Below are 15,085 nucleotides of genomic sequence, written 5' to 3'. Positions count from 1 at the left end.
TTTTAATTTGGGCAAACCTCTAACTAGACCATTTTGACTCATTTTTGAAATGAGTCTAGTGTGAGTGTGACCCAGCCTTCTGTGCCACAGTTGGGTTTCCTCTTGTTGTGTCAAGAGACACTTTATTGAGGATATTGATAAGTCAATTGTGTAGATGTTATTCTTTCTAAGTCCTTTAAGTTTAATTTCCGGGGTTTCAATATTTTTAACTAGACATCCAGATTTATCAAAATTGACTAGATATCCGCTGTCACACAATTGACTTATACTTAGTAAATTAAAGTTAAAATTTTCAACCAATAAAACATTTCGAATAATGAAATTGGAACTAAGTTCAATATTACCTTTTCCGATTACTTTAAGTTTACCGTCGTTGCCGAATGCAACTGATCCTAGATTCTTATACTTGAGTTTGGTAAACTTCAACTTATCTCCAGTCATATGTCTGGAGCATCCACTATCCAACATCCATTGATCCAATTCCTACACATGAAGTAGTTGAATTGGTTGCTTTTTAATGGATTTAAAGATAGCGTAATTGAAATAGACTCCTTAGATTTTCTATCTTACCCAATCTAAGCAGTTAACCTTATGGTTTAACCTTTTAACATAATTTTAAAATTTAAGTTTAAAACAATTTTGAATTTTAAGTTTTAAAATAATTTTGAAATTTAAGTTTTTAAAATAATTTTGAAATTTAAGTTTTTAAAATAATTTTGAATTTTAAGTTTTAAGTTTTTTTTTAAAATAATTTTGAATTTTAAGTTTTAAAACAATTTTGAAATTTAAGTTTTTAAAACAATTTTGAAATTTAAGTTTTTAAAACAATTTTGAAATTTAAGTTTAAAGCAATTTTGAAATTTAAGTTTTTAAAACAATTTTGAAATTTAAGTTTAAAGCAATTTTGAAATTTAAGTTTTTAAAACAATTTTGAAATTTAAGTTTTTAAAATAATTTTAAAATTTAAGTTTTAAAACAATTTTAAAATTTAAGTTTAAAATAGTTTTGAAATTTAAGTTTTAAAACAGTTTTGAAATTTAAGTTTTTAAAATAATTTTGAAATTTAAGTTTTAAAAACAATTTTGAAATTTAAGTTTGAAAATAATTTTGAAATTTAAGTTTTTAAAACAATTTTAAAAATTAAGTTTTTAAAATAATTTTGAAATTTAAGTTTTAAAGCAATTTTGAAATTTAAGTTTAAAGCAATTTTGAAATTTAAGTTTTTAAAACAATTTTAAAATTTAAGTTTTTAAAATAATTTTGAAATTTAAGTTTTAAAGCAATTTTGAAATTTAAGTTTAAAGCCATTTTGAAATTTAAGTTTTTAAAATAATTTTGAAATTTAAGTTTTTTAAATAATTTTGAAATTTAAGTTTTTAAAATATTTTTGACTCAAGAATGCTTATTTCTGTGCATCAATATGAGTCTGAGCGTTAAATACTGTATTAACAGTAATCAAGTCAAGTCTTCCAGCCTTAGTCAAATCTAACTGGACTAAATGACTTTACTTGACTAACCAAGTGAAAGCTGTTGTCCTCTAGGCAATCAGCAAGTAGCTAATGGTTAGACAGTTGGTGAAGGAAATGTTAAGCTTAAGCATGCTTATACTTTAGGGCTCTGATACCTGATCAAAACAACTTAAATAAGTTAACAACTATTTAACTTAACTCATGTTTGGACTTAAGGACCACCTGAATAAATAACCTAAATTAAATTTTTAGTTACTCCCTCTTCATCCTAAGATTTCTTACTCCTATTTTTTCAAAATTATCTTTTAAATACCTTTTCAAACTGAAACTACATTTTCAAAATTTAAAGTTTGCAAAAGGCTTAACTAAGTGGCACAGATAGCAACCTTCAAACTTAGCTATCTTTATGAACTTGTGCCTCGTTACCTATTAGATTCATTCTATACTTAGCTAAAGGTATTAAACACATATTTCTTTACTTGCAAAATTTAACTTATGACTTTCAAAATTTTTGTTAAGTAAAAAGAATAAATCTGTTCTATGATAAGCTAAGTGTTACACAGGCATCTGTGTTTCAAAGAATAAATCTGTTCTCTTTCTAAAAACTTAGAACCTGCTTTCAACTAGCTTATTTTTGATATATGACAAAGGGGGAGAGTAGGAAATTCAAAAGTAAAAAATTCAATTAAAAATTGCTTTCATTAAGGGGGAGAGTAGGAAATTGCTTTTATTAAGGGGGAGAGTAGGAAATTCAAAAGTAAAAGGAAGCCCTGTATTAAGGGGGAGCTTCACAAAGTTCAAGTGTTAGCTTAAGTTATGTTTTTATGTTTTTATATATACTTAAGCTTGCTCACTTAAAATTTGTTAATATAGTTGTTTTACTTAACTTTGAATTTGGGTTGCCATAATCAAAAAGGGGGAGATTGTTGGTGCGGGAAGCATCCGACGATCGAACCTGAGTTTTGATAATGACAAAGGATTCAAAGTTAAGGTGTGTTGTGAACTGACGTGTTTGATTGAGTGTTTCAGGTAAGTCCTAACTATAGGTTAGGCAAGGTAAAAACCCTAGGGGGTAGTAACCCTAGGTCATAGGGAGTGGTAACCCTATGCGGAAAGTCTTGGTGGGTCGAGTGCTTCAGGCAAAAATCCTTGGGGGTGGTAACCCTAGGTGGAAAATCCTGATGTCGCTAACCAGGTGGAAGACTGGACGGGTCGGGAAGCGAGCGTCCAACAGAAAGTCCGGAGGCATCGAACACCGAGCAAAAGTCCAGTCGATCCCGAGGATCGCACTGGCAAAAGGTAAAATCTCCTGAGTGGAGTAGGTGAGAACGCGTTCCCCGTAGAGGGAACAGTAGGCGTCGGGTCGACGTAGTGTTTCCGTTCGGAAACCCGAAGTCAGACTCGGACAGTCCGGTGACTGTCAAATTTATTTCCATATATTATCCTTTGTGTTCTAACTCTGTCTTGTAGGAAACTAACATTTTTGTGCAGGGTTAGAACTGACCAGGATCGGTCGACCGAACCTTGGGATCGGTCAATCGAACCTCCAAGCTACCAGATCAGATCTCCAGAAGTTGGACCCGGCTCGACCAGGGATCGGTCAACCGGACCTCGGGATCGGTCGACCGGACCTCGGGATCGGTCGACCGGACCTCGGATAGGTATCGACTGGATCAAGCCGAGGTGTGCGGGTCAGAGGAGACTGATTGGTCGACCGAACCCTGGGATCGGTCGACCGAACCCTGGGATCGGTCGACCGAACCCAGGGATAGAGTTTAACCAGATCGAAGCGGAGCGACGAATCGACGGATCAGATGCGGTGGAGATCATCTGATCGGTCGACCGAACATGAGGATCGGTCGACCGATCCGCTTCGGGTCAAACCTGATTCCGAGACTTGGGGATCTGGATCAGACCTTGCAGAGCTATAAAAAGAGGCCTCGAGGTGCAGCTCAAACCAATCATTTTTCTGAACAGAAGTTCTGTGCTCTTGTGTGCTTCGTACGCTTCAACAACGCTCTGCTGCTACAACGAACTGAAACTCCAAAGCTCTCCTATTGTCGTGTTCGTTGGTATAACTTTCTTATTTGTACTTAACTGTAATTGCTTCTAGTTTGTAATAATCCCGAATTTATAGTTGTTGCCCACCGAAAGCGGTCAAGGACCGCGGGCCTTCGAGTAGGAGTCGAGATAGGCTCCGAACGAAGTAAAACACTTGTGTCTTTTGTGTTTGCATTTACTTTCCGCTGCGTTTCTACTCTTAGTTTTAATCGCTAAAATAGCCACGAACACTATTCACCCCCCCCTCTAGCGCTTTCGATCCATCACAGTCATGGTCACATTGATTTTGCCAGTCTTGTCCATCTTCACGCTCCGGAACGGGTAGATGTGTTCTCACAGACGGCACCAAATTGATCCCATCCGAAATCTGAGTCAGATGGAGGCCGGCTGCATTATCGCTGGCGTTGATAGAGGGCGGTGGAGAATTCCTACGAGTACAATGATGAACGAGTAGGTTCCACAAGCTGCTGACGGGGGGTGATGATGAGGATGATGAAGCAATAGTTTCCTGCGCACACGCAGACTAACCCCCTCCCCGTTAGGGACCAAGAACCAGGAAAAAAGTCCCGGAGTAAGCCCTCCGACGCTCAAGTCAGGTACTTTTTCCCCAAAAGAACAATAAAAATACAGAAAGTAGAAGACAGATGCGAAAAAGTGAGTGAGCGTACCTGCGTAATGGAGAGGGCACCCCTTTTTATATGACAATGCGTACTTTTGGTTTCTGACAGATGTCAGAGAATGTCGGGTGTCAGACCTTGTATGAAGGTAAGTGACACGTGGCATCCTGTCATAGGTTAAAGGAAGGTTCTTTTAGTAGCGAGTCACAAACCATTAGAATATACCCTGGCGCGTCGTAGTTATCCTCTGACAAGTAATTACGATTCTCTGACTTAGTTATCATGTAGTGCCCTACTAACTTGAAGGGAGAAGCTCTCGATGATTGATCATCTGGGAGGGAACCCATCTTGGGTATAACTAAATAACATTCAAGAAGGTCCGTCCTGGAGATCCCAATTGGTCTATCCGGGCTGGCGTATCTGTTGGTTGCTACTCGAAAAACCTAGAGGTTCCACTGTACAAAAATTTTGTACAAAGATCTGAACCTTTTCCTAGCTACCATGTGTTCTTTTAAATTAAATTTTGGATCGCCTGCGGAACTTAACACGTTTGATCCAAAACTTAATCTATTCATTCTTTTAGGTTTTGACTTGGGTCTCCTGCGGAACTTAACACGTTCGACCCAAATCACCTTAAGTTATTAATTCCATTAAATATTAATTTCCATAATTGGTTCCCAGTACTGACGTGGTGAGGCACATGACCTTCTTGGATATGGGAGCAACCACCACCGACTAGACAAAACCTTTTATGGAAAGCTAATATTTAATTTCCTAAAATAACTTTAGGTTAACCGAAAAGAACAATCAAATCACAAGGGAAAGAAAAACAAAAGAACACTATATCGAAAACAAATTCGAAACTCTAGAATCGTATGCCTCTTGTATTTAGTATTATTTCCAAAAATAACTAGTATGATGCGGAAACAAAAATTACTAGTTATACATTTTAGAAAGACCTCTTGATCTTCTACCGTATTCCTCTTCTAACCTTGGACGTTGTGTGGGCAACGATCTTTCGAGATGAGAACCACCAAGCACCTTCTTCTTCCTTACAAGTTTCGGCCATCAAAACTTCTCCTAGGATGAAGAGGTTTGGCCACCACCACCATGCTCCAAGGGATGGTAGAAAAGAGGCTTCTTTTCTCTCCTTCTTCTCCTTCTTAGATCCGGCCACCAAAGTTATCTCCACCATGAGAAGGTTTCGGCCACACAAAGGAGAGGAGAGGAAAGAAAGGGCCGGCCACACCCAAGGAGAAAAGAGAGGAAAAATAGAATAGAGTCGTTAGCCTTGAAGTCTCCTCTACCCCCTCTTTTATAATCCTTGGTCTTGGCAAATAAGGAAAATTTAATAAAAACTTCCTTAATTCTTTTGCCATTGAAAAGGAAAATTTATTTAATTAAAATAATTTTCTCTTCAAATTATAATGGCCACCTCTTCTCCCCAAAACAAGGAGAGTTTTAATTAAAACAAAAATTAAAACTTCCTAATTTGTTTCTAGAAATTTATAAAAATTTCTCCAATAATTTTAATCCCTTCATGATTGGTTAATAAAAAGAAATTTTATAAATTAAAATCTTTCTTTTAAACATGTGGATAATTTCCAAAAAGGAAAGTTATCTCTAAAAATTAAAATCTCCTTTCAATCTACAAATAAGGAAAGATATTAAATCTTTTCTTAATCTTTTGTAGAAACTAATAAAAGAGAATTTTTAATTTTTAAACTTTCTTTTAAATCATGAACATAATTAAAAGGAAAGTTTTTACCAAAATTAAAATCAACCTTTTAATCTACAAATAAGGAAAGAGATTTTAACTCTTCTCTTAATCTTTTGTAGAATCTTATAAAAGGAAGGATTTAAATTTTTAAACTCTCTTTTAAATTATATTATCCACATAAGAAAAATTTAAAATTAAAATTCCTTTTTATTTTAATAGGGACGGCCACATGAATTCACCCATGCATGGCCGACCCTAGCTTGGTCTCCAAGCTAGCTTGGCCGGCCCCTATGGGATGGGTAAGAAGGTGGGTATAGGTGGGTATAGTACTCTATAATTAAGAGGCTACGATAGGGACCGAGAGGAGGAATTGGTTTTGGTCTCCCGATAAAATTAAGCATCCCGTGTTCGCCCCAAACACACAACTTAATTTTATCAATAATAATTCATTCCACTAGAGAACTATTATTGAACTACCGCACCAATCCCAAATTACATTTTGGGCTCCTTCTTATTATGAGTGTGTTAGTCTCCCTATATTTAAGATAACAAATGTCCACTAATTAAGTTACTGACAACTCACTTAATTAATATCTAGCTCCAAGAGTAGTACCACTCAACTTCATCGTCATGTCGGACTAAGTCCACCTGCAGGGTTTAACATGACAATCCTTATGAGCTCCTCTTGGGGACATTCTCAACCTAGATTACTAGGACACAGTTTCCTTCTATAATCAACAACACACACTATAAGTGATATCATTTCCCAACTTATCGAGCTTATTGATTCATCGAACTAAATCTCACCCATTGATAAATTAAAGAAATAAATATCAAATATATGTGCTTGTTATTATATTAGGATTAAGAGCACACACTTCCATAATAACCGAGGTCTTTGTTTTTTTATAAAGTCAGTATAAAAGAAACGACCTCAAATGGTCCTACTCAATACACTCTAAGTGTACTAGTGTAATTATATAGTTAAGATAAACTAACACCTAATTACACTACGATCTTCCAATGGTTTGTTCCTTTCCATCATGGTCGTGAGCCACTGTTTATAATTTATAAGGAATCGATAACATGATCTTCTGTGTGTGACACCACACACCATGTTATCTACAATATAAATTAATTGAGCAACTACATTTATCATAAATGTAGACATTTGACCAATGTGATTCTTATTTCTAGATAAATGTTCATACCAAAAGCTAGGCTTTTAGTATACACTCTAACAGTATCCTGACCTGTACATTCTGGCCTGTAAGCATGATCTGCCCATCTTGACTGGTAAGTCCTGATTTGTAAATCCTGACCTGTAAGCATGATCTGCCCATCTTGACCAGTATAGCTCAAATTGTAAGCCCTAATCTGTGAATCTTGACTTGCATATCCTGACTGATAAGTCCTGATCTGTAAATCTTGACCTGCACAACCTGACCTGTAAGCATGATCTGCCCATCTTGACCAATATAGCCCGAACTGTAAGCCCTGATCTGTTAATCCTGACTGGTAAGTCCTGATCTATAAATCCTGACCTGCACAACCTGACCTGTAAGCATGATCTGCCCATCTTGACCAGTATAGCCCGAACTGTAAGCCCTGATCTGTGAATTTTGACCTGCATATCCTGACTGATAAATCCTGATATGTAAATCCTGACCTACACAGCATGACCTACATAGCCTGACCTATAAGTTCCTTGATATGTGAATCCTGACCTGGCTCTGCATCCCCTTTTGCCCCGTTGCATCTCCTCGCCGCCGCTTCTCCTTCACCCTCATTAATCACGCGCTGTTGCTCCTTCCCTTTTACAGTGTTGTCGCTCCTCCTTTGCCCCCGGTTACTCTCGCACCGCCACTCCTCTTTCGCCTCCTGTTGCTCACACGTCGTTGCTCCTCCCCCTTCGTCGCACGCGGTCCCTATCTTGTGGTGTCGCATCATCTGCGATCATGACCGCGACCGCTAGGGTCCAGCCGCTCCTCCCCCTCGTACCAAAAGCATGTTTTGTTTTCTATCAATTATATTAGAAAACACAAAAATAAAAATAGAAAATAAGAAGTGGAAAATAAAAAAAAAATTACAAACCAAACGCTTTCTACCTTTTCTTTTTCTTTTCTACAGCAAACCTTTTTTTTTTTTTTTTTTGTGTGTGTGGAGAAAATTATATTTTTAGTCCTGTAACTTACATTTTTTCAATTTTAGTCCTGTTATGGATTAATTTATATTTTTAGTCCTATAACTTATAATATTTTTCAATTTCAATCCTTTTTCTTCTAAACTTGAAATTTTTCAATGGAAAATGATAAGTTGTAAATTGAATTTGGAGATTTTAATTTTTTATGATCCATGTGCTTTTTATATTTCAACCACAAATTAGATATTTTCCGTTGAAAAATTTCAATTTTGAAGGAAAAAGGACTGAAATTGAAAAATATTACAAGTTATAGGATTAAAAATGTAAATTAACTCATAACAGGATTAAAATTGAAAAAGATATAAATTATAGGACTAAAAATATAATTTTCTCTTGTGTGTGTTTTCTCCTTTATCAGCAAAACTAGGGTAAAGTATGGTCGACCAAGGTGCGGAAATTTGCACAACGACGGGGAGAAGTTTAACAAGCATGGGCTTGCCACATGTTCTTGCCTTGCCTTTCCCTGCTCAAGGCCATGTCATTCCCCTCATGGAGCTCTGCTACTGCTTGGTGGATCATGGCTTCAAGGTCACCTTCGTCAACACTGAATTCAACCACAAGCGCGTCATCGCCGCGTTGTCGGCAGAGAGCACCGTGCGCCAGCTCGCTCTGGTCTCGGTTCCTGATGGATTAGGGGAGGAGGATGATCCGCACGATCTGGCGAGGCAAACGGAAGCACTCCAGAACACCATGCCTCGGTGCTTGGAGGAACTAATCGAGAAGAGCAACGAGACGGGGGAGCCGATGACTTGCATGTTGGTGGACGAGGGCATGGGATGGGCTCTCGAGGTTGGCCGGAAGAAGGGTCTCAGATCTGCCGCGTTCTGGCCGGCGGCTGCCCAGATGCTGGCCGCGATCCTGAGCATAACAGAGTTGATTTCAAGAGGCGTCCTTGATGCACATGGTGATCGATCAAGAACATCCAAAAACACATCCTGACAGTTTTTGATCTTGCAAAATTACTAACAGCAATCTTCACAGGTACGCCCATCCCAGAACATGAGATGTTCCAGCTCGGTCCTGGAATGCCATTCATCGACGCTGCCCACTTGATATGGAACCTAATCGGAGACGAAAGGAGCAGAGAAATAGTCTTCAACTACTTCCTCAACAACATCAGAGTCCTTGACGTCGTGGATTTCATCATCTGCAATTCCTTCAAAGAGCTCGAAGAGCCGACCTTCTCCTACGCCCCAAAGATTCTCCCCATCGGGCCTTTGCCCACCGGCCTCCGGCCGAGCCGGGCCGTGGGTTACTTCTGGCCGGAGGACGCAGCCTGCCTATCGTGGCTCGACGAGCACCCGCCGGGTTCTGTCGTCTACGTGGCTTTCGGTAGCCTCACCATCTTGCGCCGCAGTCAGCTCCAGGAACTCGCCCTCGGGCTGGAGGCGACTGGCCGACCGTTCCTGTGGGTGGTCCGGCCCGATCTCGCCGTCGACTCGGCCGACGCTTGTCCGGATGACTTCAAGGACCGCGTGGGAAACAGAGGGATGATGGTGGCTTGGGCGCCGCAGCAGAAGGTGCTGGCCCACCCTTCCGTCGGTTGCTTTGTGTCTCACTGTGGCTGGAACTCCACCATGGAAGGCGTCAGGAACGGGAAGCTCTTCCTTTGCTGGCCATACTTCGCAGACCAGTTTCTGAACCAGAGCTACATTTGCGATCATTGGAAGGTGGGTCTGAGCTTGACGCCTGACGAGAGTGGGATCGTCCAGCGTGAACAGCTCAAATCCAAGGTGGAAGTGCTGCTGGGGGATGCGGAGATGAGTGAAAGAGCGTCGTCGTTGAAGGAGAAAGCTCAAAGCAATACTGACCAAGGAGGGACTTCATTCCACAATCTCAAGAGGTTCATCGACACTATCAAGGCGGCGAATCCTTAATCTAAATTTGACCAAATTGTTCGAAAATAATGCTCTTTCTCACATTTTGTGTGGTTTGTTTTTCCCCATCGATGTTATATAAACACCCTCCATTGTAAAATGCAAAACAAGAACAAATAAGCAAACAAAAAAGGCAAGCAAAGGAGAAAGAGGGACAATATGGAGAAATCGAAGCAGGCATCTGTTTCGTTTTTCTCCTTGTCCATCTTTCTCCTGTTGCTCATTGTCACCTCGGCCACTCCTGCTGAAGACATCAGCTACAGGGCTCTTCACAGAGGCGATCAAACACCTTGCTCTCGTCGAAGCACCACCTACCTCAACTGCCACGAAGGCAGCCGGGCCAACCCTTACAAACGTGCTTGCTCTAAGACTGAACATTGTCGAGGCGCTGATATAAAGTGATGAGCTTATTTGTTCTTCCAACCAAAATATAAATGTAAAGTGATGCATTTTGAGGAAAGAAACAATATAAAATTTTTTTGATAATTTTATTATTAAAATTAATAGATTTATTTATATAAATTTTCTAATATAATAATAGAAAGATTAAATAAGTCATACAATGATTAATAATTATAAACATAGTAATATAATAGATTTGGAAATATTATTTTTCCTATTTAATTCATGTTGATCTTGATTGTGTATCAAATATAATAAATCTCAATTGATTGAAATCAATTAGAGATTATTTCCATTATTATCATTACCCCCCCCCCCCCCCCCCCCGACAAATTCAACGGGAGTACTTGAACATTGAGTTTGAGTGCTAACTTGATGAAATGTTGTCTAGATAATGGCTTAGTAAATATATCAGCAATTTGATCTTCCGTAAAAATATAAGAAATCGAAAGTTATCGAGTCGTCACACGCTCGCGAATAAAATGAAAATCAATCTCTACATGCTTAGTACCAGCATGAAAAACAGGATTTGCCGTAAGATAAGTTGCTCTAATTTTATCACACCGTATTTTAGACGTAACTGTTGAGAAAAAGTGTAATTCTAAAAAAAGATACCGTAGCCAAACAATTTCTAACGTTACGTTAGCGATAGCTTTATATTCAGCTTCAGTACCCGAGCGAGAGACTGTAGGTTGCTTCTTTGAAAGCCAGGAAACAAAATTTCGCCCAAGAAATATAGCATATCCACTAGTAGAACGACTATCTTTGGGAGATCTAATCTAATCTGCATCACCGTAGGCAATCAACTCTCATGAAGACTGACGATATAAAAGAAGACCATGTAGAATAGTGCCTTTGAGATATCAAAGAATTCGCTTAACACTTTTCCAATGATGTTCAATAGGAGCATGCATAAATTGACAGCCACGATTCACAGCGAAAGCAATATCAGGTCGTGTAATTATGACATATTGTAGGGTACCACAATACTACGGTAGATCTAGGGGTCAGACATCAAAGAAGAGGATGAAGGTGCAGTGAAACCACCCTCAATGATTGGTGTGGAGATAGGACATGCACCATCAATTTTAGTTCGTTGTAGGAGTTCAGTAATGTATTTGCTCTAAGAGAGAAGACAACATTCAGAATGTGAGAGAAACTCTATGCCAAGAAAAAAAACAAGCATTGCCAAGATCCCGAATAGGAAACTCTTGACGGAGAAGATGTAGTAAAGTAGTAATGTCATTTTGATCATTACCAGATATTAATATATCATCCATATAAATTAGAACAAATATTGAAAATTCCTCATTACATTTGTAGAATAGGGAAGAGTCTGTTTTTGAGTCAGAAAATCCCTGAGTATGAAGCTAGGTAGATAGACGATGAAACTATGTACGAGGTGTTTGTCGAAGACCATATATAAACTTCTGAACTTGACACACATGTGTTGAAAGTTGCGGATGGATAAATCCAGGAGGTTGCTCCATATAAGCAGTTTCTTCAAGGTGTCCATGAAGGAAAGCATTAGAAACATCTAATTGGCGTATTGGCCAATTGGAGCTTATAGTTATAGATAGTAGCAATTTGATAGTTGTAATTTGACGACTGGACTAAAAGTATTATTGAAGTCAATACCTGCCTGTTGATTAAAGCTTTTAGCAACAAGGTGAGCTTTGTAACGTTCAATAGAACCATTTGCATGATACTTAATTCGGTAAACCCATTTAGAGCCCACAATATTCATAGATAGGATACGAGGGACTAAGCTCCAAGTTACATTACAAAGAAGAGCATCAAATTCTGTAACCATCGCAGTATGCCAATTTGTATCTTTGATTATCTGTGTAAAACTAGAAGGTTCAACAAAATTTAAAGAAGCAATAAAAGCACGTGGAAGAGGAAAATGAGTGGAAACTGGTTGACATCGTGCATAAATATTGCTTAGAGGAATATCATCATCAGAGTTACTTGGAGATGAATGGTCAGACGGATGAGAATCAGAACTAGAGAGTGGATCACCACTAGCCGTCGAGTCTACAGGAACTTGTGGAGATGGAGCAGGACCCAAGATATCATCCCCCTTGTACTTTCAATATGTCCTGATGAATCAATATGTGGGGCTTCTAGTATATTGCTTGGTGATATTAGATAGTTGCCTTGATTATCTGAAGGAGGATCTGAGGTAGCAACTGCAAGCGAAAATAGAGATTCATCAAAAGTAACATGTCGAGAAATATATATCCGATTGATTGAAATATGGAGGCAACGGTACCCATAATGCAAATTACTATAACCAAAGAAAACACATTGTAAAGAGCGAGGGTTTAACGTGCTTAGAGTAAGGTCGTAGTCAAGGATAATATGCGCAACCAAAGATACGAAAGAAGAAGTAATCTGGAAGACAATTATAAAGTCTTTCCAAGGGACACTTATTTTGAAGTAGTGTTGTGGGTAAACGATTGATAAGGTAGACTGCAGTTTGGACAGCATCATCCCAAAATTTAAGAGGAACCGAGGCATGATTAAGAAGAGTTAAGGCAGTTTCAATCATATGACGATGTTTTCTCTTCAGGAGTGTGGGAACAAGAGACTCGATGGATGATGCCAGAGAAAGTAAGATGACGATGAAGCGCTTAATACTCTCCACCCCAATCAAAATGAAGGGAGAGGATTTTACGATCAAAATAGCGCTTAACATATTTTTGAAAGTGACAAAAAATATCAAAGAGATCGGACTTTCTTTTCATAGGAAAAATCCAAGTAAACTTGCTGAAATTGTCAATAAAAATAACATAATAAAGAAAACCTTGATTAGATAGAATAAGAGCAGGACCCCATACATTAGAGTGAATAATTTCTAAAGGAAAACTAGAAGTGCGAGAAGAAGACACAAAAGGTAATTTATGAGATTTTGCTTTCATGCAAGCTTCACATAAATGAGAAGAGGAGGCTAAAGAAATTGATAAACCATACTGGTTAATGATATTCTGAACAACATGTAGAGACGGATGACCAAGACATGCGTGCCAAGAGAATTTATCAATGTGTTCTCCAACAAACGCATTAATGTAGGTGGACTGAAGATGATAAATACTTCACAAGACAATGATGAAAATGAAATTCAAAAAACACATTATTATCAAGAGCAAACTGACGGACGGAAAGTAAATTTTTAGTAATAGAAGGAACATAAAAAGTGTTGCGCATGCGAAAAGTACGATCGCATGAGTGAAAAGATGTGTTTTCAATGTGAGTAATTTGCAAATCTGAGCTATTACCTATATGTACCATGTCGGGTCCATCATAAGGTGAAGCTTCTGTGATAATATTATATTCCGGTATAACATGATGAGTTGCTCCAAAATCCGGATGCTATCCTGGGTTCTCAAGAGTCGATGAAACTATATTAGGAGAGATAGAATGTGAGAATATTTTAGAATGAGATGACTGGGCTGTAGAATGCCAAGAAGGTGGTGGTCGATTTGAAGATGCATGCTCTCCTTGTGAAATAGTTGGTTGTCCCAATGCTGCAAGACCACCAGCAATTTGAGTCAAATCTTTTTGGACATTGAATACTAATATGTCCAATTCTAAGATAAATTTGACATCTTCTCCGACTATAAGACCAATCAAATCTTTTAGAGCAATGAATACTAGTATGACCAACGATGTGACAAATTTGACATCGGTTTAAACTTTGCTTTTGGCCACCTTGATGTTGTTGAGTATCTGACATCGAAAATAAATAACTCGTCCCTTGATAGTAATAGACTTTACTGGAAGAACTAATGGCCAAAAATAATACTTGGCACTGGAACCTTGCTGTCCAATGTAAGCGACAAATTAGGAGTTTGGTGGATAGTGACGACCACTTGTTGTGGGTGTCAGAGTAACTTTTTATTGACGGCGATAAGAAAGCAGAAGGCTTTTCTACATTGGCTTAGGCAGCTATCGGTGGTAAATAGAAGCACTTGCTACGATGGAGATGAATAGCAATAAAAAATAACAAGACTAATTAATAGAAAAATAACACTAGGAGAAAAGGCAGAGAAAGAAGAGAAAAATAAGACTCGAGAAAAAAAATTTTCCACCCTCTCTATTTTTTTTTTCTTTTTTTTCCTCTGGGTTTTTTTTTTTTTTTTTTGCTTTTTTTCATAACAAAAACAGAAGAGGAAAAAAACAGACAAAAAAATACAAAGAGAAAAAATTAAACGAACAAATAATAATTTTATCTTTGTCGAAACTGCTATTGTCGATAAAAAAGAATTACTAATGAAAGGAGAAGAAAAATTGTTATTGCCGAAGTTGCGGCACTGTAGACAATGATATCATACATGTTGAAATCAAGAGGAAAAAAGTAATATAAAATTTTTTGATAATCTTATTAGTAAAATCAATAGACTTATTTATACAAATTGTCCAACACAATAATGAAAATATTAAATAAAACATATAATCATAATAATTATAAACATAGTAATATAATAGACTTGGAAATATTATTTTTCCTATTTAATTCATGTCCATCTTAATTGTGTGACAAATATAATAAATCTTAATTGATTGAAATTAATTAAAAATTATTTTCATTATTATCATTAATGTATCTTTTATTATTCCAATAATGATGTTAATTATTGTTGAGTTCGATGATTTATCCTATTTTACTATGGCTGGTTTACATAAAATTCGAGTTCAGGTAGTTCAGACGGATAACTTACCTCTGTAGGTAA

At 37.6% G+C, this 15,085-nt stretch overlaps 1 protein-coding gene across 1 annotated transcript; it reads left to right on the top strand.

Annotated features, from left to right (window-relative positions):
* The first annotated feature begins 8,398 nt into the window (after positions 1-8,398).
* On the top strand, positions 8,399-10,047 carry LOC122037370 (UDP-glycosyltransferase 83A1-like). Its single transcript, XM_042596817.1, has 2 exons — positions 8,399-8,974; positions 9,052-10,047. Exons 1-2 carry the CDS (start codon positions 8,446-8,448, stop codon positions 9,945-9,947), a joined length of 1,425 nt encoding a protein of 474 aa, XP_042452751.1. The 5' UTR covers positions 8,399-8,445; the 3' UTR covers positions 9,948-10,047.
* The last annotated feature ends 5,038 nt before the right edge of the window (positions 10,048-15,085 follow it).

This window comes from Zingiber officinale, unplaced genomic scaffold (assembly GCF_018446385.1).
Source record: "Zingiber officinale cultivar Zhangliang unplaced genomic scaffold, Zo_v1.1 ctg30, whole genome shotgun sequence".
NCBI lineage: Eukaryota > Viridiplantae > Streptophyta > Magnoliopsida > Zingiberales > Zingiberaceae > Zingiber > Zingiber officinale.
The sequence above is the reverse complement of the archived record's forward strand: the minus strand, read 5'-3'. Positions and strand labels throughout refer to the sequence as shown.

Coding starts and splice junctions, on each gene's coding strand:
- LOC122037370 (XM_042596817.1), top strand. CDS start 8,446: ATGGTCGACCAAGGTGCGGAAATTTGCACAACGACGGGGAGAAGTTTA. Junction 8,975..9,051: donor AGGCGTCCTTGATGCACATG/GTGATCGATCAA, acceptor CAATCTTCACAG/GTACGCCCATCCCAGAACAT.